The following is a 26,322-nucleotide window of genomic DNA, read 5'->3' on the forward strand; positions in this document are numbered from 1 at the left end:
ATATATATTTACTTCCAAAAGGGTCAATCATATCTATTTACAGTACTTTGAAAGATACAGTACAGCACAGTTTGCTCTTGAAATGGAAGAGTCCTTATTTTATAATGTGGTTTTGGGAATAGTGGCCCAGAACAGTCAGGACTTACCCAGGTAACGTGTTCAGGCAGGTCTCAAAAGACGTAGTTTTTAACGTTTCATTCAGAACAACAAAATAATGACTGACTGGTTAACACGTACGCAATGCCTGATGGATAAAAGAGCAACACTTTTTTGATGGGCAAATAAGTTAGTGTAGCACCACTGTGGATGCATCCACATAGGTCTGGCATTAATAGGGCTATGTAGTGGAGGTGCCCGCCCAGGCTAACTCTGTAGTGAAGACATATCCTCTGAAAGGATGGTTTATCTGATTAGTTTTCGCAGTTACATTAACATACCCTGGGATCTTCCTTCCTTCCAGAGATTGACATGCTGTTCCTTGACTGGAGTCAGAGAAATGACAACCAGCCATGCTACAAATCTAAGTCATCTTTCAAACTGTAACTAAGTGGCAGTCTAGCAATGATTTCGATAGTATTCACATAGGTGGGTTTCTTTTTAATTAAATTTTAGTTTATTATTTCTTTCTATTTCTATAAAATTTTCAGTAAAAACATTTGGAATGCAAAATCTGAACTTTTAGGTGAAGTCAATGTATCAACACACTCAAAGAGAGCCAAAAAGTCTCAGGATCTACAAGAGTCAGAGAATTAACTAACTGCCACATTTCTTACCAGACAACAGTGTTTACAATCGGTGCCACAGACCAGCAAATGAAAAATTATTGTAGATTCAAGGTCAGCTGCGAGATCTAAGTGATACCAGACACTGTCACAATACCCTGGAATTCCAACTCATATTTTCTAAATTAGCATGTTACCTGATCACCACCTATTTTAGACCTAGGCCAAGGAACATCAAGAAATGCTTGCAGAGCATGTAGGCAAGCAGTAATGTTTTCCATTGCTGCATCTGATCGAGGCGAGCAGAGAAATTCCACACTAATTCCTGTAAATTATAGGAGAAAAAACAAAAAAACATAGGCTTTACTGAAAACACATTTAAAGTCATTTTGTAAATCAAGACAAGTATGCTGTCAATGCACTGAAAAGACATTGAAACAGCATATGCATCTTTTATATTTTTGTATGCCTAAGTAAATTAATCTTCAATTGTAAACATTTTGGGCAGGGACTTCTTGTGACAATTGGGCCTATGTCTGCTTGGGAATTAATCATGAAAAGTAGGTCAAGTTATTTTTAACAAAGAATGTATAATAGGTGCAAGAAAACCAGACAAGAAACCCCCCTGGATTAGTCCAAACAAAAAGGCCCTCTGATATAACTCAAGGACCGTGTTGAGGTCATGTATGGTAAACAAGAAAATGTGAGTCTGGAAATTAATGAACCAAAATTAGCGTGTCAGAAACTTGGCCTAACTGATGGGCAAAATAAGAAAATGGGTTATCCCAGCCATCACTCCCTTTTGGGTCATTGAAGAAAGACTTTGGGGGAAATACGGAAGAACAGACAGAGGCCACCAAAGCGAGCTTCATCATCATGACTGTCACCCCCAACCATCTCTTGGGACACCGGACCTTTTTAACATTGTTTAATGATGGACAGTGACTGTGTTATTTTAACATCTTTGGGCCCCATATTCCATTTAAATTAACACTATAGACCTTGTCTTCCTTTATGAATATACAGTATCTGAAATAATTATGAACAGACAAACTTTTGGGCAATAGAATAGAAACAAATCATAATCAGCTTAAAAAATCACAGATAGAAATGAAAATGTTGAGATCTGAGTCCACTAATTAGGAGGAAAATTCTTAAAAGCACCCCACAGAATTTTTGCCTTTGCATGAAATTGAGAACCTTGAATGTAGGATGTGAACTCTTGACATACTGATTTACATGACAGGATAAGTTTACAGAGAAACTGTAAACATAGCTTAGAAACTTAAAGGCTGAGACTTAGTAGTTTTATTTCACAAAAAGGCTGAAGTTTTTAGTTAATCATGTAGTTAATTATTTACAAACTCCACCTCACTAGCTAAATGTGGCAAAGTAGTCTATATGAACCCTGGGCCTGCTAACCCTAGTCCTGAATGAAATAACAAAACTGTTCTGTTGGGCCTCAGATGCAGAGTCTATGTTTTGCCAGGTTAAACAAAATCTTATTTAAAACTGTGGGCTATATTCCAGAGTAACTGCAATCAAGTCAGTCGCGTCACCTTATAGTTACACTGGTGTAACCAAAATTGAATCTGGTCCTAAACTCGAAGCAGAAGCACTAGAAGGTTTATGAGCATAGCAGTAAATTGGCATGTGTTCTGTTTACCTTGCATTGGATATTTTTTCCCAGCATAATCAGAAAGACAGGAAGCAATTCTGTCCCCAACATAAAAACCAATTCTTGCCACAGGTACTTCCAACATACCAATTCTTCACCAACAAAATTAAGAGCAGACAACCAAAGCATTACTGAGTGTCAACAGTATTATTTATACTGAAATTACTGTTCAGAATTTAAAATCTAGACAGATTACACGCTCATCAACCAACCCAAAATAAGATGAAATATGTCAGTATTCACATCCTCAGGAGATTTCACTGCAGCCCTGGAGGAGGAATCTTGACACATTGTAGTTGGGGTGACAGGTCTGGAGAGATTAGTTACTCCTTCATCTGGATCAACCACAAGGAAACCTGTGCTGGTGAGCCATAATGCTGTAGCGTAAAGAATTAGAGCCCAGGAGTTGTGATAGTGTGGTCTTGCATTTTCAATTGTCTCCGCAGTATAGAATGCACCACCTAAAAAAAAAAAGAACAGTCAGAGTTTTAAATGATGTGACTATTTTTAGTTGTAAACAATTTCTCTTACAGGTTTGGGATTCTTTTCTGTTATTATAATGGTATTTGTGTTTTATAACATTTCATTGTATTTCTTAATTGTTTAAGAGCCAGAGCTGACCTGGTGGGTTGTGGTTAATAAAAAGAATTATCAATAAAAAGGCAAGTAGAATCAAGTAAGTTTCTTTAACTCTTTTTTCTTCCTCTCATCTTAAAAATCCACTACTTCTCCATCCCAGAGAAAACTCTATCCTAAACACAGTAATTGATTTTGTGGTAAATAGCTACAAAATTATAGTGTGCTGGTTCTGTATCAACTACATCTTATTTTGTGAAAAAGTTATATACTGTGAGTAGGCACAATTCAGCTGAGATATTATAAAGCACACACACACACAAATTATATCGAACACCAATAAAAGTACATAGTTGCCTTCATACCTTCAACCGGAAGTTGAGAGGCATATTCTGAAGGCAAAGTTAAGAGAGCAAAATCCTGAAGTGCAGCAAGCCAGAGTTTGCTTAGGGTCCCAAGGTCCGCCTGGACTAGGTCCAGAAGTCCATCGGCTGACGAAGTTAAATCTCTGTAGCTTTCATCTGTAGAGTTTGTGATTGTCAAAGTTTGCTTGTGTGCATCACTTTGTTTTTTTTCTCTTTCAACTGCAACTATGTAAACCTGTTCAAAGATTGAGAGAGATAGAGCAATAGTTATAGATTTTAAGGCCAGGAGGGACTACTGCACGTCACAGGCCACAGAGCTTCCTTGAATTAAATCCTGCTTCAAGTCTAATAGCTGTGGTTGAACTGGAACATATCTTCCGGCAAAATACCCAGGCTTGATTTAAAGATTATCAGTGATGGAGAATCCACCACAATCCTTGGTAAGTGGTTTCAATTGTTAGTGACTCTCACTATTAAAAATTTGCACTTTATTTCTAGTCTGAATACATCTAGCTTCAACTTCCAACCATTGGATCTTGTTATCAATCAAAGAGTCCTGTAATATCAAATTTCTGTCCTCATGTAGGTACTTATACTTTGTGATTAAGTTACCCCTCACCTTCTCTTTGAGAAGTTAAATCAATTGAGCTGCATGAGTCTTTCACTGTAAGCAAAAGCCCTGTGTAAATAAAGATTTCACACACTGCAAAGAAATAATGAAATTAGCTCACTACTGTGATTTTTTCAACAGTGGGGAGGGAGGAGCACAGATGCCTGGTTCCATCTCCCTTCAGTTGGAAAAAAAAATCATGGTTTGGGGCTAATTTGGCTGCTCGTGGGAGGTTAACTTCCTGCCCAGCTGGCTGGCAGGGAGGAAGATGACCACAATGTATGGTGATTTGGAGCCTTGGCTGACCAACCCCAGGCTGACCCATCTCTGCCCCCAGGCAGGCCCGGAGGAGGCAATGCAGCATCAGCTGTCAAAGAGCTGTGGCCAAGATCTGGAGCACAAACAAGTGTGTGAGGGAGCCCTGCCCTGGCAGGGGGATTGGGGCATGAGGAGGATGGATCCTGGTCTCATCCCATTTTCCCCACACTATGACAGCCCTCCCACCCCCGACACCATTTCAGGGCAGGACACCCTGCACACACTTGCTCATGTTCCAAGTGGTGATCCTGGGCTCAGCTTTCTGGGCTCAGCACCTTGCCGACTGGTGCTGCAGTGTCTCCCCCAGGCCTGTTGGTGAGGGGATGAGCCTGAGGCTCCTAATAGCTATGCATTGTGAGCACTGTCCCATGTTCCCTGCAGTGGTGGACTTAGTCTGGAGTGAGCTGGGTCCTGATCCCTGCCTGGACTGGACGGCACCATGTGGTGAGATATCGACCCCCCTCAGCCCACCACCCTCCTAAAACATGGCACCAGCCTGCTAATTCTCCATGAGCAGCTGCAGCCCAGGCAAGGAGGCAGAAGCTGGGATGGCCTGTTTCTGTCTCCCCACTGTTGGAAAAATTGCAGCAGTTGGGGAGGCAAGGGCAGGTGAGGGAGAACAGGACTCAGAGTCAATGCATGAAATTCAAATACTTTCCTGTGATGTTGCAGTGAACAAACATTGACACAGGACCTTAACATAAGGCACATTCTCCAACCCTTTAATCATTCTCGTGGCTCGTCTCTGTACCCACTCCAATTTATCATCATCCATCTTGAATTATGGACACCAGAACCAGACACAGTATTCCAGCAGTAGTCATACCAGTGCCAAACACAGAGGTAATGAAACCTCTGTGCTCCTACTTGATCTACCCTTGTTAATACATTCATGTTTTTGGTTACAACAGTCACACTGGGAGCTCAGATTCAGCAGATTATCCACCAATGATCACCCTATTTTTGTCAGCCACTGCTTTCCAGGATAGAGTCCCTCTCATGTAAGTATGGCCTTTGGTCCCAAATATATGACCCTGCATTTGTCATAGAAATCTAGGACTGGAAGCGATTTCAAGAGGCTATCTAGTTTATCTGCCCACCTTGAGGCAGGATTAATGATTTGTGTGTCATCTGCAAAGTTTATCAGTGATGGGGCTATATTTTCTTCCAAAGTTATTGATAAAAATGTTAAATAGCATAGGACAAAGGGCCAAACCATCCCTGACAGGTGTCTGTCTAACCTTTTCTTCTAAACCTCTAGTGATGGGGATTCCACAACCTCCTTAGGTAAGAAATTCCAGTGCTCAACTATCTGTACAGAAAGTTTTTTCTTATACCTAACATGAATCCCCTTGCTGCAGACGAAGCTTATTATTTCTTGTCCCACCTTCAGGGGACATGTTTACTTCCTCTGAGCTTACAAAATGCTCCAGATTTTTCTGTATCAGTGACCTGCCTTCTTTATTATTTATCACTCCCCCAATCTACAAACTTTATCAGGAATAGATTTTATGTTTTCTTCGAGGTTATTTATGTAACTGTTTAAAACAGTGTAGGGCCATGACCGATCCATGCATTATCTCACTAGATGGTGACTGCTGTTTACAATTACATTATAATTATAGATAAGTTCGCTAGTTTTTAATCCATTCAATATGTACAATGTTGATGCTTTAATGTTCTAGTTTCTAAATCAAAATAATCATGTGGTACCAAGTCAAATACCCTACAGAAGCCTAAGTATATTACATCAACACTATTATCTGTAAAAAGAAGGAAGAGTACTTGTGGCACTTTAGAGACTAACAAATTGATTTGAGCTGAAGCTTTTGTGGGCCACAACTACTCTTCGTTCTTTTTTGCTGATACAGACTAACCACTCTGAAACTGTTACCTGTATCAACCAAACTTGTAACCTTATCAAAAAAGAGATAAAGTCAATTTGACAAGATCTATTTTTCATTAATCCATGCTGATTAGCATTAATTATATTACCTCCCTTTAGTTCTTTATTAAATCAAGTCATGTATATAGAGATATATAAAATCATGAGTGGTGTGGAGAAAGTGTCACTGAAGGTCAACTGAAAACTTCAGCAGTTCTGGGACCACCACTTAAAAACTTGGTCATAATCATTAAGTGTTCGCTATATATCCTAATTATTACAATCTCATCGCTTACTTTTTCACAATGAAGCTCCTACTAATCTTGATTTTTATTTCACTTGGCACGGTATTGGATTATCCCTAATCAAGTCTGATTTAGGGTATCCCTCTAATCTAAATTGCTTTTAAAAAAATCCATTAAATGACATTTCTAATCCTTTAATTCTAGAAACAGATTAACAGATACATAGATTTTAAAGACAGAAGGGACCACTATGACCTTAAGTCTGACCTCCTGCATAACACAGGCGATAGAAACCTATACAGTAATTCCTGCCACAAAGCCCCTAACTACTGCACAAACATGCAGTAGATGTTTGTACGATTGCATACCATTTAGTGAGATATCCAGTCTTGATTTAAAGACTTCTAATTATGGAGAAATCACCACATCCCAATGGTTAATTACTCACATTTTGTGCCTTATATCTAGTCTGAATAGTCTGGGGTGAGTTTGTTGTCTGTTAGTTTGTTTTTCTGGGCTTGCTTGCCCTGAGCCTGCTTGACTGCAGCTTTCAGTGTGGTCTGTTTGAGTGCAACCTCCCTTAAATATAAAAAATGTGTTCTTAATTTATAACAGTACTTTAAATGGTAAATTTATAACCCTATTGTTTAAAATGAATTTACCTTTTCTTGCCATTTTTAACACATTTTTATTGAATTATTGTTATAAGCAGAAAAGTTTTTTAAAAAATAGTTACTGTTTAATGCTGGGGGGGGGGCATGAAGAAACTTTGTCAATATCAATTTTCACAGCAGACTTACTGCCCATTGCCACCCTTACTTCTGCACTGCTTCTGGCAGGGGTACTGCTTTCAGAGCCACCCAGCTCTAAAGGCAGCACAGCCGCCAGCAGCAGTGCAGAAGTAAGAGTGGCAATGGGGTGCTAAGTCTGCTGTGAAAAGTGATGTTTGTTTTCACTTTTCTCAGAAGACTTACTAACATAGACCTCACAGCAGACTTGTTAGCTAGCTGGAAGGCTGTGAAAAGTGATATTAATGAACATACAAATATCACTTTTCACAGCAGGCTTACTAGTTTCCCATTGCCACCCTTATTTCTATGCTGTTTCTGGAAGTAGGTGCTGCCCCACAACCGGGTGGCTGGAGAGCAGCAGCTGCTGGCCAGGAAACCAGCTCTGACGGCAATGCTGCTGCCAGCAGGAGCACAGAACTGCAGAAGTAAGGGTGGCAATGTCATACCAGGACACCCTTACTTCTGTGTAACGTTTGACCCTTGCTCTGGGAGAAGGGGCTGTGGAGGGGTTAAGGCAAATTCTGGGGTGGGGATAGCCACCGCAAGCCTCCTGTAGCACTGCCCCTGCTTGTGTGTCTGATTGGCACACACAAAAAAAAAGAAAAAAAAAGTAATTTATAATTTAACAATCTCAGTGTTGTGATTTAGTCTGTGGTTTAATGTAGCTCTTCAGCAACTGAACATTCAAGCGCTCTAATGTTGTCTCAGTCCCACCTATTTAGCCTCAAGACAACAAACCTGCATGCAAAATACTACAATCTCCAGAGTCCAATTTCCTTAAAGTGGTGATAATACAAATATATATTTTGTTTAGGAACAACGATCACTGTATTATACGCTTACAATACACTTCAAAATAAATACACTACATCACAATGGAAAGGTGGGTGTAATTTTCTAAAACGTTAGATTTAAATTATATATTTTATAGCAGTTGCTCTCTGTTTTGTGCATATACTCACAAGCCCCATGTAATAACTTTGGCCCCAGTTTGAGCGCCCTGGCTTAGAGGACACGTGAGAGCCAGATTCACATAATAAACATTCTTCAAACTGAGGCCAATAACCACTCCCCCCACAAAGAAAAAACAACAACACAAAGAACAAACCCCCGCAAGAGTAAAAATAACGCAGGCAGAAGTCCAACAGCAGAGTGGAGGCTATCCAGTTTATTGCACTGGACACAACACATATTACCCTAAACTTCTGACTGCTAGCACCTGGCACTGGATGACAGTGGATGGATCACTCAGTAAATTGCCCTTTCCTGTTCACTCCCTTTGAAGCATCTGGCATTGGCCACTATTCAAAGACAGGATGGACCATTGGTCTGACCCATTATGGCCCTCCTTACGTCTAGTTTCAGCTTCTAACCATGAATTTCATTAATCCTTTTTCCTGATAGATTTAAGAGCTGTGTATTATCAACTGTCTTCCCCATGCAGTTTCTTGTAGACCAGCATCAAGCCACCTCTTACTCTACTCTTGGATAAATTAAATAGACTGACCTGCTTGGGTCTCTCACTATAAGGCATAAAGAAAAGGAGTACTTGTGGCACCTTAGAGACTAACAAATTTATTTGAGCATAAGCTTTCATGAGCTACAGCTCACTTCATCGGATGCATTCAGTGGAAATACAGTGGGGAGATTTATATACATAGAGAACATGAAACAATGGGTGTTACCATACACACTGTAACTAGAGTGATCACTTAAGGTGAGCTATTACCAGCAGGAGAGCGGGGGGGAAGGGGACGGACGGACGACCTTTTGTAGTGATAATCAAGGTGGGCCATTTCCAGCAGTTGACAAGAACGTCTGAGGAACAGTGGGGGGTGGGGGGGAATAAACATGGGGAAATAGTTTTACTTTGTGTAATGACCCATCCACTCCCAGTCTCTATTCAAGCCTAAGTTAATTGTATCCAGTTTGCAAATTAATTCCAATTCAGCATTCTCTCGTTGGAGTCTGTTTTTGAAGTTTTTTTTGTTAAAGTATTGCCACTTTTAGGTCTGTAATCGAGTGACCAGAGAGACTGAAGTGTTCTCCAACTGGTTTATGAATGTTATAATTCTTGACATCTGATTTGTGTCCATTTATTCTTTTACGTAGAGACTGTCCGGTATGACCAATGTCCATGGCAGAGGGGCATTGCTGGCACATGATGGCATATATCACATTGGTAGATGTGCAGGTGAACGAGCCTCTGATAGTGTGGCTGATGTGCTTAGGCCCTATGATGGTGTCCCCTGAATAGATATGTGGACACAGTTGGCAAAGGGCACTGTTGCAAGGATAGGTTCCTGGGTTAGTGGTTCAGTTGTGTGGTGTGTGATTGCTGGTGAGTATTTGCTTCAGGTTGGGGGGGCTGTCTGTAAGCAAGGACTGGCCTGTTTCCCAAGATCTGTGAGAGTGATGGGTCATCCTTCAGGATAGGTTGTAGATCGTTGATGCGTTGGAGAGGTTTTAGTTGGGGACTGAAGGTGATGACTAGTGGCATTCTGTTATTTTCTTTGTTGGGCCTGTCCTGTAGTAGATTACTTCTGGGTCCTCTTCTGGCTCTGTCTATCCATTTCTTAACTTCAGCAGATGGGTATTGTAGTTGTAACAATGCTTGATAGAGATTTTGTAGGTGTTTGTCTCTGTCTGAGGGGTTGGAGCAAATGCGGTTGTATCATAGAGCTTGACTGTAGACAATGGATCGTGTGGTGTGGTCTGGATGAAAGCAGGAGGCATGTAGGTAAGAATAGCGGTCAGTAGGTTTCCGGTATAGGGTGGTGTTTATGTGACCATCGCTTATTAGCACAGCAGTGTCCAGGAAGTGGATCTCATGTGGACTGGTCCAGGCTGAGGTTGATGGTGGGATGGAAATTGTTGAAATCATGGTGCAATTCCTCAAGGGCTTCTTTTCCATAGGTCCAGATGTTGATGATGTCATCAATGTAGTGCAAGTAGAGTAGGGGCATTAGGGGACGAGAGCTGAGGAAGCGTTGTTCTAAGTCAGCCATAAAAATGTTGGCATACTGTGGGGCCATGCGGGTACCCATAGCGGTGCCACTGATTTGAAGGTATACATTGTCCCCAAATGTGAAATAGTGATGGGTGAGGAGAAAGTCACGAAGTTCAGCCACCAGGTTTGCCGTGACATTATCGGGGATACTGTTCCTGATGGCTTGTAGTCCATCTTTGTATGGAATGTTGGTGTAGAGGGCTTCTACATCCATCGTGACCAGGATGGTGTTTTCAGAAAGATAACCGATGGATTGTAGTTTCCTCAGGAAGTCAGTTGTGTCTCGAAGATAGATAGGAGTGCTGGTAGCATAGGGCCTGAGGAGGGAGTCTACATAGCCAGACAATCCTGCTGTCAGGGTGCCAATGCCTGAGATGATAGGGCGTCCAGGATTTCCAGGTTTATGGATCTTGGGTAGCAGACAGACTACCCCAGGTCAGAGTTCCAGGGGTGTGTGTGTGTGTGTGTGTGCAGATTTGTTCTTGTGCTTTTTCAGGGAGTTTCTTGAGCAAATGCTGTAGATTCTTTTGGTAACCCTCAGTGGGATCAGAGGGTAATGGCTTGTAGAAAGTGGTGTTGGAGAGCTGCCTAGCAGCCTCTTGTCCATATTCTGACCTATTCACGATGACGACAGCACCTCCTTTGTCAGCCTTTCTGATTATGATGTCAGAGTTGTTTCTGAGGCTGTGGATGGCATTGTGTTCTATACAGCTGAGGTTGTGGGGCAAGTGATGCTGCTTTTCCACAATTTCAGCCCGTGCACGTTGGCGGAAGCACTCTATGGAGAAGTCCAGTCTGTTGTTTCGACCTTCAGGAGGAGTCCACCCAAAATCCTTCTTCTATAAGGCATGTTTTCCAGATCTGTAGTCATTCATGTAGCTGTTTTTTGAACCCTTTCCAGTTTTCTGATATCTTTTATCAAGTGTGGACACCAGAACCAAAGACCACATTCCGGTAATGGTTTCAATAATCACGTGTACAGAGGTAATACCATCTCCTTGCTTCTACTCAGTATTCCCCTGCTTATACATCCAATTATTGTATTTACCCTCTTAGCTGCAGTGTTGTTCTGAGAGCCCTGTTCAACTGATTATCCACTATTACCCCGTAATTCTTTTCAGTATCACTGCACTGCAGGACATAGTCCCTCACCTTGTAAGTGTGATCTATATTTCTTTGTTCCCAGCTGCACATCCTCGCTTTTGGCTGTATTAGGAGGTATTGTTTCATATTCTCTGTGTATATATAAAGTCTGCTGCAGTTTCCACGGTATGCATCCGATGAAGTGAGCTGTATTACCAGCAGGACAGTGGGGTGGGAGGAGGTATTGTTTCATATTCTCTGTGTATATATAAAGTCTGCTGCAGTTTCCACGGTATGCATCCGATGAAGTGAGCTGTAGCTCACGAAAGCTCATGCTCAGATAAATTGGTTAGTCTCTAAGGTGCCACAAGTACTCCTTTTCTTTTTATTAAAAAGTATGTTGTTCAAATGAGCCCACATTACCAACTCACTTAGATCACATGAATAAGTCCATACTGCCTAACTGAACTTGCAGGCAGTCATACAATGAGAAATGTGTATACCTTGCCTGAGACATGTTCGCCTACAGAGCATCCCTGTGACAAATTAAATGCCAATTAAATTTACAACTTCACTGGTGAATGATGTATATCCAAAATAGATAACTACAATGGACAACCACAAGTATCCAAGCCATCTCAATTTAAAATTGACATTGAATCACTATGGAATATTAACAAGTCTACTACTTTATAAGGTTTAAAATGCACCTGTGTGACCACATTTAATTTTTATATTAAAGCAAGTTTTGTTATCACAAACTGAGTGTATAGGTGTTCATACATTTGGTTGTGTGTAAATTCAGTAGAGAATAGCAAACTTATCATGGTTGTAATTTGTATAAAGTTATTTCATTATGCTTGAAAGGACAGCTCAATACTCTCATCATACAGTTGCCAAGAATCCTGTTATAAATCTAATTTACTAACCTCTGCCCAAGCTTTGAGCACAGCCAATATCTCCATAGTTGAGGCACTTTCATTGTACAGCTGACTTTGCGCTTCTTTTCCAGCTTGTACTTTGGTCAAGGATGATATGAGCAACTGATGAACCCTTCGAAGGTCATTAAGGTCACTAACTACACCACTTGCTATCCAGGCACTGCAAACCTAGTGATGTACAATAGAAAGTGTGATCACAGGAAAAAAATGTAATTTAGATAGTCCAATTTTATCTGTAAAGTTACTAAACAAGCTTTTTTTCCCCAGTCAGGTATAGTATCGTTAGTCCCAAATTAAAAACAATGTTAACTGGAATTAATATTGAATACACTCTGGTTACTGTATCCAACTCAGGGGCCGTGCATGCTGGCTAGTTTCCTCCACTTCTACGCCTCCCTTCTGTGACCTCAACATTTCCAACACAACCACAGTTCCTTCTCCTTCCTATTCCCCAATTTTGCCTATGCAACAGCAGAGTCACCCCCTCTTACCTTCCCTGCTGAATGGATCCAGTGCAAGGGATAGTTTTGGAAAATAAATTTGATCGAATAATAGTAACTTTTTGACATTATTCTTCAGAAATGACAATCTTCTTCAGCACAGGCTGATGAATAATATTTTGACACAGAGAATTCAAAAAAGAATTGCTCTTCTCAAAATGGCTGCCATCTTCCACTGTTTTCACAGGGAGCGAGGTTAAAGGCTGTCCTTAGCAGAAAGTGATACATAATTTGCTCAGAAGAACTTTTAAGACAACGCATAAAGTTAGTGGGCTCAAAACAGGGGTAACTGGGTGAAATCCTTTTGCTTGTGATGTACAGCATCAGACTAATCTTCTGGCTTAAAAATCTATCCATCAGAGGAGATTAATTTTTAGAAAGGGTTTCACTTGAAAGTTTTAGCTTTAAACACTTGCCTGACATGCTTTTGCTGTGACATCAGGCGGGGTTTCTGGAGCAAAGGCAGGCCGAAGTGCAGCTCCAACCTAAAGAGAAATCATTCAACACTTAGCAAAATAATAGGCTGTTTCAATTTTTCTTATAAACTATACAGTTCCCTTCTATTTACACCATGATTTGATTGGGAAAATGATTAGAAGTTAGTTCCTGCTGGAGAACTGTATTGTTCTCTCTAGTAGCTAGCTGCCAGGTATTACCTGGAATCCCAAGATGTTGCTGTCTTACAGATACAGACTGGTTCTGTGGCCAGATCATAGAATCATAGAATACCAGGGTTGGAAGGGACCTCAGGAGGCCATCTAGTTCAACCCCGTGCTCAAAGCAGGACCAATCCCCAATTTTTGCCCCAGATTCCTAAATGGCCCCCTCAAGGATTGAACTCACAAGCCTGGGTTTAGCAGGCCAATGCTCAAATCCCTGAGCCATCCCTCAGTGATGGGTATGAAGAATCTTTGTTTGGAGGAGGGTAGAAAAAGGGGAGACCGAGGAGCAATCTGACAGAACAGTTATGCTTTTTCCATAAAAGAGATGGTTTCCTCTTTGAGACAGTGAGATTGAAGCTTGTTTCCCCTGTTTGCTAGGGTCTTAAAAACCAGAACAAAGAAAGCTTTTTCCTCCCTGAACTCTTAACCCGATAAAAAGTTTCCCAAACCTAACAAAACATTATTCCAAACCTCGACGGGCCTAAAGACACTTAAGAGGTGGGATTTCCTTACGTAAGGGGAAGCTGGGTTTAAGGAAAAGAAAGCAGCACAATATTAATAATTAGGATAAACAGATTTTAACTTGTGTACCTACGGGAGTAAAAGAGACAGAACACAAACCCCACTCATTTCACAAAGAACAAGGTATGAAGAGACACTGATCGAGGCACATGGATTTCACCAATCCTTCATGCTGAGTGTTACTTTCACTGAAGGCAACTGAAGAGAAATTTTCCCTGATGATTTAAAAGATTCTTGTAGAAGAACTTAGGATACATTGCTTAAGTTTGCGTATGAGAACTTAAACTTAAGATGCACTGCTCTTTGTGGCAGGGAATGTATCTTTATATGAACTTGTACAGTGCCTAGCACAATGGGGTGAGGCTCACTGGGGCCTCTGGGTAATACTGTAAGAAAATTATTAAACAACAGATAAAACCTGATTTAAGCACTGGTCTCTATAGTTAGGAAATTCTTCTTTAAATTTCTCCCTTACACTGGATCTTCAAAAGCTGATACTTTGACCCTAAAGATTCTCATCTTAATTCCCTTCCGCCCCTCAAAGGAACTGAAACATTCATTAAATTGTGCAAATCTTTCAAAATTCCTTTTTTTAAAATCATTTATTTTATAGACCAAATTCCTATTGAAAAAGTATCTTGCTAGTTACTTAAACCATTTATTCTATAGACCCAGAGATTGAAATGTTTTTTGCAGCCAAAGATCAAATTTCACTATAAATTTTGCCATGCAGATCTCATGCTGAATGAGTGATTGTGTCACAAAGATTTTTTTTGAAGTCTCAGGTAATGCTGTGCAGGATGCAAATGAGCATTCATTTGTTTCCAGGGTATCTGTAAAGTCTCTATCTTCAAATTTGTTGTGGACAGATAACCCAGATGGAGTTTCTGCTAGTTTAACTTTCTGTGGTAACAGAAATATGGGGAGCACTTCAAGCCAGAGCCTGTGTGTTTCACACCTATGCCCATCTTGGGTAGTGCAGACCAATAGAGAGGAGCTGGATTTATAAGAAGTGGAAATGGGTAACTCCTTCCTGAATGGGGGAGGGGGGGGCACGCAAGGTGCTAGCTTCCTTTAAGGAATTCTGTGTGGGCTTTGCTCAAGAAGCCATTGTTTGATGTTGAAAATCTTTGCCAAATGGTTGTCCTATATCTATCTTCTTTCTTTTCTGGTTAAATATTATTGAACAGGTTGTGGTGACACAACTCTCAGGGTATCTAACTGTTTCAGATCTCCTGGACGCCTATCATTTTATGAGAGGACCTGAAATCCTCAGAGTATTAAATGAAGACCTGGTGCCCATACCAATATTATCAGATCTATCAGTGGTCTTTGATACCATTGATCATAAAAGTATTGTTGACTTGTCTTACGTGGCAGGAACAGATAGCCAATTTCTTTTCTTGTTGGGTGTCGCTGGACATGTCAATGTGAGATTCAACAGGGTCTCTCCCCACTCATCCAGAGGACTATCAGGGCACGCTAGGAAGGAGAAATGGGCTACAGAGCCTTACGTTTTCTGATAACACAAAGTTGTGTGTGTCCATTTCTATCAGCCCAGATGATGTAGTTAAGTGCCCTATGTAATATCTGCTAGAGACTGGAGTATGGAAGCTGGCCAAGGATAGACCCAGATAAGATTAAAATGATGCTGGTGAATTGGGATACAAACCAGAAAAATATAGCAAAAGTTATATCTGTGCTTTAATATAGGATTCATGTCTGCTATTTTTGATGCGGGTGTGCAGTGCAGGGTGAGGGTTTGATTAGATTACTTCGCCAGAGAAATGACCATGACAGCATTTTTCATCAATGACAGGCAGAAGGCTGCAACTTTCTCTTTCATAAATGGACCTTGTTATTGCAGCACACACTTTTGTTATCTCGAGAGTAGATGACTGCAAGGGCCTCTTTGTGAAACTAAATCATAAATTATTTTAGGAAACCAAAACTCAAGCAAGAATACAGCAACCTATATATTAAGTGGGATATCTCATTATGGCTACACTTACATGAGTGCTTTGTTATATAGAGTGGCTTACTTACGGATTACCAGGTAGAGCTAAAAGGGGTTGGTTATAGCTTACAAAGCCCTAAACGGCTTCCAATCTGCCTCCTCTCCACGCAACACAAATTCAACAGAGGTCCTTTGGTTGGTGCTCCCTCCGTTAAAGGAGAAGAGAGGCTGCTGGGAGGAGAGTGTATTTGGAACTTACTCTCACACCCTTGGTCTGAAGTAGCCAAAATCTGTTCATCTTCAGGTCACTGTGAATCCCATCTATTTTCACAGGCTTTTGGGGAAATGAGGATTGTGAGGGTTAGCACTGATAAGGAGGGTTGAATAGTTGTTTGCTTGTGTTATGGTTGGATAATAAGGATTTAAAGACACTGCAAGACTTCTTATTTATGTATATCAGATCTATTTAGTGACTTTTCCTCACTGTGGACTATGCTCATTAAGAGTGAAGTAGTAAAAAATTTGGGAACCTGAATTACTTGAGCACAGTTTTTTGGTTTTTACCATTTCCTTAGATTTGAAATGCACCTCTCTTGTATTATAGGCACACCTATAAATGTTATTTTAAAAAATTACAGTGTAACATCTTCACTTTTTCATTTGCCATGTTCAAAAACAAAACAGATTTTGCTTTCAAACCCAAAATCTTTAGTCTAAGCAAGCACAAAGTTTCAACCCTGAAGTGAAAATAAATACAATAGTTTCAGTGACAGACAAATTGAACCCTGATTACAGAACTAGCTACTGAAAAATTTCTCTTCGTTATCAAATTGTCCATTTTTTATATAAAATTTTTATAATCAATAGGTGCTTACATTGGCTTGATATTGCTCCAGAATTACATGACCAGGAAACTCTGGTTCTGGAACAGATGCAAACCTCCGAACAACAACTAACAATGTCTGAAGCCCAGAAAGACGGAGCTGGTCACTGTGATCTGTGGCAGCCATAAAAGCCATGCGGATCAAGTCAGCTAAATGCAATACCAAAAAGTCATCTGGGGACAAAAGAAAAAAAATCATTTAATAAAAACAAACTTGTTCTAAAGTCTAATTTATATTAAAGATGATGCAATTGTTTCTGTTTTTACATAGTTGGGCCCCAAAGCATTCAAACTTATTTTCTACTTTACTATATGCTAAGGGAGCTTGCATTTCCTTTAAGGAGTTGTTTATACCCAAGAGCATGTCACTTGTGAGTACTACATATAGTGGATCTTAAACAGGAGCCTTTACTCTCCAGAGAATCTACAGTGAACAGTTCCCTTTGCTTTCAAATGAGCACCTTTTGTCTATTCCCCAATCATGCAATGATATCAGCCAATATTTTTCCATTTTAAGGTAAAAATTTTGAAGGAAATAAAAACCTCTATATTTGAGGCAGCAACATTTTCAGATTAGCATGGGGAAGCACAGAAAATTAATGGTGTGTTCATCGGTAATTATGCAGATTATGGAATAAACAGAGCAGTGACACTAGTTTCTTGGATATTCCTAGATTACAAAATTGTGTTGCAGTACACAGGCACCAGTTATCGCTTCTAGTTGCCAATGTTTTCTATAGGAACAATGGCGCCCTATTTGCATGTCATGCTACAACAGCTGGGTAAGTGAATGTCAACACTGCAATTATATGCTAATATTATGACTAATTTACCATTGGTCTGTACCTCAATGAGTACAGGCTTCTAATCATTTTAATTAAAGGCTGCAACAGAGGTTATGAAGAAATCTATAATGAATTTCCCTTAAGTCACCAAATGTTAAAACATAAAAGTTAAGTATTCTTTGCACGCTATAAAATTCTCTCGGCATCTCAGTTAGTGTAACACGTACCTCTTGAATCCCTTTGTTTCCTTTCCTGAGCCAGCGTTATGTCAAAATGTGCCCTGCCTGCATTTTCACAGTGGCTGATAATTTTACAAACACACTCTGCAGCAAAAACTCTAGTGGACCATTTTGGATTAGTGAAAGGGTGGGATCTCTCATCACTTTCAGAGGTTAACACATCATCATCCTCTTTAGCTCCCTCCTCTTCTTGGGTAGTATCCACTGAAGCTACTGAGGTGAAATCTATATTTTTTAAAACACCGAAAAGAGAAGGAACACAACTGATTGCTGAAGGAATTCAAACACATTACTGACCTGTAAGTGCTAGCCTTTAACAGGATAATGGGTCTAGAAACTGCAGAAAGTATGTGGTGGCTTTTAAGTTCCTGCAGCACCTAATCTCACTAGCCCTCGAAGATGACCAGGCTGCTCCTTCCATGGATTACTTATTCCAGTTAGTACCATAAGGTGGTCAATGATTTTGTCTCAAGATATTCTGCAGTCATGGCTTGGTCATGTTACTAGACCCAAGGTAGATTACATGTTACTGAGCTTTACGGTTAAAGTAGTCCTGATGACATTAATAAATGTCACCAAAAGCTGTTTTATAGGACATGTCTCTATGAAGAAACTAAATATTCCTTATTACTATTACGATTGTTCACTTGGAAAGTTACAGCGGATTTTGCAAGATAACTTTTTAACAAGTTCATCTCTCTTCTCAGAGTCACCACTTCCCACATCTGTTGGAGAACCTAGAACTCGAATAAAAAGACAAATGGACCAAAACTATCTTTTATTTCTTACATAATCTTTTGAGGAAGGCCAAGGTCAATATCATGAAAGCAAACCCAAGTCACATGGATTTATGAATGAAACAAAACAAATCCCAGGAAAGATTTTAGATACAACAGAAACTACCAGTGTCCCAAATCGCAGGTTGTTCTCTTCATGTACAACTAGCCAGAATAAAATAAATCAAAATAAAAGTCAAAATAGTTTAAACCAAAACTGATGCTTTCAGGGTCATAGCTTCTTCCTGAACTCAATATTCCCCAAGAGCCTCTCTTTGTAGTTCCTCCTCATCATTTGTTCTCCATCCTTAGAATTCAGTCCTTTCAGAATATTCAGTAGGGTAACTAGTTCAACCTGCTCTGAATGATTCATTTAGAAGCATAGCTCTGCATCACTTCCTCCATTAATAACAAAGAGCCAATAGCTTAAGGGAATTTTCTTCTGGATCCCCAAAGGGCCTCACAGCACAAGTGTTTACTGCATTTTAATTTCTGCTATGGGAATAAATAAAATCGAGGACCAGAGGTAAACCCCAAATTTCTGAACATTAACTATTCCAAACCTCCATATTGCTAAAAACGCATATCTTGTCCTATATCCAAAATTCAATACTGAAAACCAAAATTTATGATGAAACCTTGATTTTATCAATATATTGTTATCAGTCAAGACCTTTATAAAAACAAGGATTGACCTGCTATTGAATTATGATTGAAAAGTGATTTTTATTGAATGTTTTGAAATCAAATACTATTTCACTGTAAACCATGCCATTAAAGTATAACAGAAATGTAGAAAAAGATAGATAATTTTTGTATGACTACATTTCAGCAGAACATTTCAAAGACTGTAGGTTTTCAAGATTTTAGTTGCTCTTATTTATTTACTGAGAACAGCCACTTGATTAACAAGAAATTGACAACACAGCAGAATCAAGACCGAAGCAAAAGGGCTTGTCAAGATTAATTTTATATCACACATTCCAGGAAGGAGTCTTACTATTGACATATTTTCTCTAATGTCTATTTAGAGCTAAAGCAGACTCTACTAACTGTATGGGTGTGGACTATAAATTTCATTAGGTACAAGCACAGCTGCATACCATGCACATGACCAATACCATAAGATCCTCAGCACGTTGCTTTATAGCAACTAAAGATTAATTGAAAAGGAATCCACATACTATGCACTAGTATCAAGAACTAGCCTGAACCATTATCTCAGATGTGATGATATTTTCCACTCCAAAGTTTGTAGAAATTTGAACTTTGTGTCTCATGCCTTTCATCAAGTAGGATATGACTAGTCAAGGAAAGTGATACTGTTCACAAGGCCTTTTCAGAATGCAAAAGGCAGTCAGGAAAGATCAAGTAATTTCCCATTCTAGGGAAAAAAGTTCAAGTATCAAACATTTAAAATAAATAGCAGTAATATACTTTTTTCACAATCTGTATATGTCTAAGAGATGAGACTGATTACTTCTCTCCTGTAAAGCAGAGATCATATTTGTACGCCTTGTTTTATTACATTCCCAGCTAGGGATATGTTAGCACTTACCAGCTGAGGCAGCAAGAACATCTTTACAAAGCTTCAACCAGAACGAGAGCTTTTCCACTGCCACTGATGTGAGCATATGACTTAGGGTCTCTTTGATATCTTGGCATAGTCTTTGATCCAATTCTTTGTCCAGCAAGCTCAGCAATGCCCCCTCCAGTCCAACTTCTCTGATGTTAATCTCTGTTAAGAACACAGTATTATCTGAGTGGTATGCATCACAAAATTGCCAAAACACAGGAGTGTAGAAATTCAGTTATGGTGCTTAATAATTACACATGTCATACACTGCAAACAGCAAATATCTGGTCTTGAAACACTTAAAATGATTGCTTAAAGTTCTAATGCCATGCCATCTGGGTGCAAAACCAACTTTAAGAACACCACATTATTCAATATTGCCCCAAATAAATTGCACCCCAGTAATTTTTCTAGCTTTCTCCAGCGTCATGAAATGCATGTCCAGTGTGAATGTGGCTTTGTGTTATGTTAAGCTGATTTACTAGAAACTACTGAAGTGAGGATGTTAATGTTTAGCTCGAACTGCTTGGTTAAAATCCCTATACCCATGTTAACGTTTTACTTTCTGAAGAATTCTTCACTGTCTGCTAACCCTTGTTATTAGCTTTTGAATATGTAGCAGGTTATTAAGGTTTTTTTAAATGTAATTAGTCATTCAATAGTTTGCTTAGAATTTACTGTAATGGTTACAAAAGTACAAGATTGAAAATGGCCTTAGACATCAATAACATCCAGTGATAAAGCTGTGATGAGGATCTGTAGGCAGCAACACATGCCACCAATACAGCCAGGATGGGGAGGAGCAAAGAGAAGTACCCGTGATTTCAAGTTAAAGAATTTTTAATTAATTGTAAATTGAGTCTGTGACCAACAGGAAATGCTTCTTCTGACAACATTCTATTCTACTCTGGTTCTCATACTGTGCCCATCCATTTGGTATCTGAACACCTAAAAAAAATTTGTATACTTTGAAGTTGATGACCTGTGACCCTGTCTCAACTTTGAATTTGTCTTGGTAGAGATCATAGGGTATCAAGTTCACAATTTATATTTTAATGCTGCTAATGCTGACAGGTTTATATTGATTAGTAGAGTGAAATGTGCTGAACACAAGTAGGGGAAGTTAAATAATAAGACAATTAGCATTTGCTATGCTAAAAAGGCAACATTTATTTAGTGTAAGGCCAAGTGATTTTTCGGCAGTCAAGGTAGGCCCAGAGGCTTAACCAAAGGTCATATAATTGTGTCTTCTCATGCTGTGTGACAGACAAGCGTAGAAAGACGAGTACACTGCATAGTTACATTAATAAGCTTAAAATAGAGTATGGGGGAAAAGAGGATTTTTGCAACTATGTAACTACAGAGATAATCACTTGATTTATTAAGAAATTAATTGATGTGAATAGCTTGTCAGTAGTTGAAAGCCTAAGTATGGTCACCCGGACCACCACACACAAACAGAAGGGCAGGCCTAAGTTTCTTATGCTAGTAGAAATGGGCAAATATCAGGGTGGGTGGGTGGGTGGATGTGTGCGTATGTATAAAAAACTGGATACTTTCCTATACTCCGGGTACATCAGGTTTCTGAAACACTGTCAATTGGATCAAGACCTGTTCTCTGATATGCTCCACTTACTGATTCTACCTTTGTTTTCCCATATCTTAGGAGTATGTGAATAAGTTTATAATCCTAAAAGCTATCACTTTATGCTGTTTAGTTATATTAATGAGTGGACTTGTTCTGATGTTAAGTAAAGCATTTATCTATATATCCCCCATTGATTCCGTACTCAACAAGTACCATCTGTGTAGCCACCCGAAGGGAAGAAACTGTGATGATAATAAATATTACCAGTGCAAAAATTGTTCAGGCTACAAAGTTAAGGTTAAATGATTCTCCATGTACCAAAACAGCTCTGAAAGAACATAATAGTAACAAAATACACATATACAGACCATCTGGAAATTCTCAGTTATTACCGACAGTTGATTATTCTCATTTCTTAATATCACTAAATTTACAAATCAGCACTCAAAGTGGGCCCTTAACTAAATTCACCCATGGTGTAATCCTATACTAGAGAAAAAGAGGCTTGCTAAATGCTAAAATAACATTGTCACATAATCTCTCTGAGATAGGTACAGTAAATATTCGTGTGCACCAGCAGGGTCTATATGGACCAATTAATGCACAACATGTTAGCCTGCTTTAGCAATCACACAGCTGTAGTACACACCGTCACACTATGATGACAAGCCCTTAGTGTAAAGGAGGCTGCTGTGATGTACATTTACACTCCAGCTTGCCACAAACTAAATATTCATACAGATAAGCCCATAGTCCTCTTAACAAACAAAAATAATTGGGTCTCCCTCGGGGCTTCCTCTTTTTCCACCAAAACTTCAAAGGGTGCAATGGAAGCTGGCTGACGAACTCACACATAAGCAGTACACATGACACCAGATGTTCAGTACTTTGAAAAACCAAACCCCTTACTGTATTAACATGACAGACTAAATTGTATGTTTTGGGGGGCAAGGACTGACTCTGTGTGCATATATAGCACCTACCACAATGGGGCCCCGATCCCACACTGGAGCCTCTCGTACTACTGCAACACACAAAACAAACACTATGGACTTAGGAGCCTGAAGTATGGAACCCCTTCTTAAAAATCTTGACCTAAAGTTTTTGGAACATTTATATTAATTTACTATTGCAGTTTTACAGTACTGTCAATTTTCAAAAACCATGACTAAGGTACCAAAAAATCATGAGATTAATTTAAAGATCACAATTTTTTAAAAAGGGTTTTTTATCTACTATTTGGTTATGGTCACTGTTAGGGTGCACTCAGGACAAATTTTCAAGCTCTTCTCTGCAACCCTGGGGACTTTTTTTTTTTTTTTTCAAATGAAAATTGAGATTTCTCTCTCTTGGATGGCTCCAGGAGTTGGGGCTTTAAGAAAAACACCAATTATTATGACACTCATGACAAAATTGTGAGGCTTGGCAACACTGCTGTTAGCATTGTTTTATCACTGGGAGATGCCTAAAAAGTGTCAACAAATATAAGTACATAAATATCACGTTTTAGGAGAAAAAATATTTTGAGTTAAAGGTTTTTTTAAATGCTACAAAACAAATAATCTGCCATCTCAGTTTAATTTAGAAGGGAGGGTGCTTAACGATCCAAGTTCAGCATGAGTACAGCACTGCATTCTCAAGGCTTAATGGACATACATTACCTGGAGTGAAATCTTCTCTGCAGTCTTTAACAAAGGTAACAGCATGTTCTGATACCTCAGCTGCTTCTCTTTGCACAAGCTGACGCAAACAAGCTAGTACTGCTCGTCTCAACAACAAGTAGGAGCTACAGAGATTCACCTGAAATATGCAAACAAAGAGAGTAAGATGGCTCACAACCTCTGTAGCAGCTACCCAATATGACTGTAGTCCAGTGCTTTCTGATTGATTACTGTTATGAAATAGACTGTGAAGTTCATCACCAAATAACTCTCCTATTTTGCATACCTTTGTAGATCTAAAATTAAAAGTTTACAATATTGTAAATGCTTTGGTAACCACAGTAATTTTAAAGTTCTCTCAAGTGAAATTATCCTACAGATCTAGTCATATCCATCTCTCATTGAAGTCAATGGAAAAACTTCCACCGACTTCAATGGAAGTTGAATCATGATCTAAATGAATGCCTATTTTACTCTTATCCAGAGTACAAAATTACAGTGTGGTATGAAAACTGAGTCCAAACAAAGTCCACTCATATCACCATTATAGAGAGCTAGGAATGATGAAAGAAAATTACGATACAACTAGGGACAAGTAAACCAAGCTCAAATAATTCCAAGATCTGTACATGAAAGTGAGATTGTAAGAGAGAGGGCAAAGAGAAAAATAAATGGACAAGGTTTCTTTTGAAAATATCGTCCAACTAAATTAGGCTGTAGTTATTTGTTTTGGGGAAGGTTAGGGTTAGGGATGGGCATGTCGCGTGGAGACAAGTCACCTCTCCTGAGCCATTCTCCAACATGGCTGTTTAGAGTATCATTACTTCAACATCACAAGATCAGCTTCTGCTTTTTGTACTGAAATCTCATGCCAACACAAACATTGTTCCTGGAGCAAGGAAACAACTTTAAAAAACCCAAGTCTTGCACCTGAGGTTCTTCCTCACACCCCCACCCCCAAATTTTATGACTATCCTGAAAGTAATCCACAGATACAGTAAGCTTGTCAAGTGGCTGGGCAGGGTAACTAGACCAATGTTTATACAATTTACTGTAATCCAAGCTTAGATTATAACGAGTAAACAACCAAAATGAGCATGTGTCTAAGTATGTGGACGGTAAAGAGGTTATCCTTTATAATTAAGTAACCTTCTGCCCTTATCTGTCACGTAAAGGCAGTGGTTTTCAACATTTTTTTCATTTGTGGACCCCTAAAAGATTTTGAATGGAGGTTCAGACCGCTTGGAAATTTTAGACATAGTCTGTGGACCCCCAAGGGTCTGCAGACCACAGGTTGAAAACCACTGCTCTAAGGTACTGAAAAAGGACAGAGCTGAGCGTCTGCTGCAGAGAACCTTTGCTGAGGGGTCATGCTCCTCATTTGTCATTGATAAGCCAACAGTCACTCAAAATGAGATTAAAAATAAAAAAAATTAAGGACACAAAGAATAAGTGATATGGAATCTCAGTTTCATTACATTTAAAACTAATTTGTCTCTCTGCTTTTGTATGCTTACGCATGCGAATCTGCAAAACTCATTATGAATTATACATTTTTAATAGATACAAAGATATGCTCTGCATAACAATTCTTTTGTAAAAGAAATGAGTCAATTAGTATCCCTGCAAGATACTTTAACTGAAATTTTAAAGGGTACAATTGAATCTTGAATGCAACACTTATTCAAGCAGGCCGCATCTCCTGGAAATCTGGCATGCTTAAAATTGCAGCTCACCAGATAAATTTTATAGGGAAGGACAGAGCACTCAAGTCAGGTGACAGGGAAATGCGAGAGACACATACTTCATATCTCTCATTCTCCCACATTTTAAGTAGGGGAAAAGGGTAACACACACAATGCAAGCAACACATAAAAATTAACTTAAACCATTTCTGCATTGCACATGTTAAAGTCAAACAGATGCAAAATTAAGTGCACAAAATGAAACACATGTGCCAGCTGCAGAAGGTTAGAAGGGATTTGGTTAGGGTGAAATCAGATGAACATCATTTGACATGCTGAAGGTATTTTACTTTACATTAATGGTTAACCAGAGAGAGAGAGAGACAGAGGAGTAGGAAATAAAAAACACCGCTGCAAACTGCTGAAATTTTAAGATTAACAAGGCACTGAGACCTACCAACACAGAATTATCCAACAAGATCTCCTGCACAAAAACAAATGACAAACCAGTCATGACAAAATCAAAATACAGATACCACAATGATACTCACTACAGCAAGGAAACCATAAAATGTAAATTCAGAATATTAAATTCAGAGTTATCTCAAACATTCCACAAAATCCTCATTTGCTTAGTCCAGATACCTCATCATATAATGTTGAACATCTTTAAAATGTAAGCCAACAGCCCATAAAACTCATTGGGTAAAATAAATGTAAAAGCAGCTCTTGAAAGTGGTCATTGAAATTTATATATATATTTATTTGTATTTGAACATGTTTTCTTTATGGTCCTATAGCTGAAAACCTGAGCATCCACCCTCTGCAGCCATCCTATGTATACAAGATATATAAATAAGAACGTAGTGTGTATCTGTAAAGTTAGCTGTAAAATTAATATTAGTCATCACTAGATACAAAAGGTTATTTCCACAACCAAGTATTTAATTGCCAGAACTTGACACAGAAGGTTAAGTACCATGCAGTTAGATGCAAAGCCGTGGGTAAGAAAATCCTCTTTCTAAAGGAAGAAAATTTTAAGATGCTGGTTTTTTGTTTTGTTTTGGGATAGAGGTGCGTACTAGCGGAGAATGGGGAATGAAGATGAGGGTGGGATGATGATGTTCATTTTATATAACTTTTTTATAAAAAACAATATTTTAAGAACAGTCTAAAATAAAGTTTGAACTCATAAGTTTTCAATATATTGGCAATAGCCTTGGAGAAATAGGAAAAAACCCCTCCAAATAACTATTGGTAATTA

General features: G+C 39.1%; 1 protein-coding gene across 13 annotated transcripts in view; it reads right to left on the reverse strand.

The window, feature by feature from the left end:
* Positions 1-26,322, reverse strand: part of HEATR5A (HEAT repeat containing 5A) — a 128,324-nt gene that overhangs the window by 22,325 nt on the left and 79,677 nt on the right. For 10 of the 13 annotated variants that reach the window (XM_048852593.2, XM_048852589.2, XM_048852596.2 and 7 more), the window contains 10 exons: positions 25,516-25,542; positions 23,374-23,512; positions 20,107-20,286; positions 17,761-17,997; positions 16,741-16,922; positions 13,141-13,209; positions 12,213-12,392; positions 3,342-3,576; positions 2,613-2,861; positions 920-1,047 (listed from right to left, as the gene is read on the reverse strand). In XM_048852593.2, coding sequence (XP_048708550.1) covers positions 920-1,047; positions 2,613-2,861; positions 3,342-3,576; positions 12,213-12,392; positions 13,141-13,209; positions 16,741-16,922; positions 17,761-17,997; positions 20,107-20,286; positions 23,374-23,512; positions 25,516-25,542 — 1,626 coding nt within the window. The remainder of the gene's footprint in view (positions 1-919; positions 1,048-2,612; positions 2,862-3,341; positions 3,577-12,212; positions 12,393-13,140; positions 13,210-16,740; positions 16,923-17,760; positions 17,998-20,106; positions 20,287-23,373; positions 23,513-25,515; positions 25,543-26,322) is intronic. The other 3 variants (XM_075129748.1, XM_048852597.2, XM_048852599.2) reach the window with 2 other exon arrangements.

The sequence above is a fragment of the Caretta caretta genome, chromosome 6 (genome assembly GCF_965140235.1).
Source record: "Caretta caretta isolate rCarCar2 chromosome 6, rCarCar1.hap1, whole genome shotgun sequence".
NCBI classification, from domain to species: Eukaryota; Metazoa; Chordata; order Testudines; family Cheloniidae; genus Caretta; species Caretta caretta.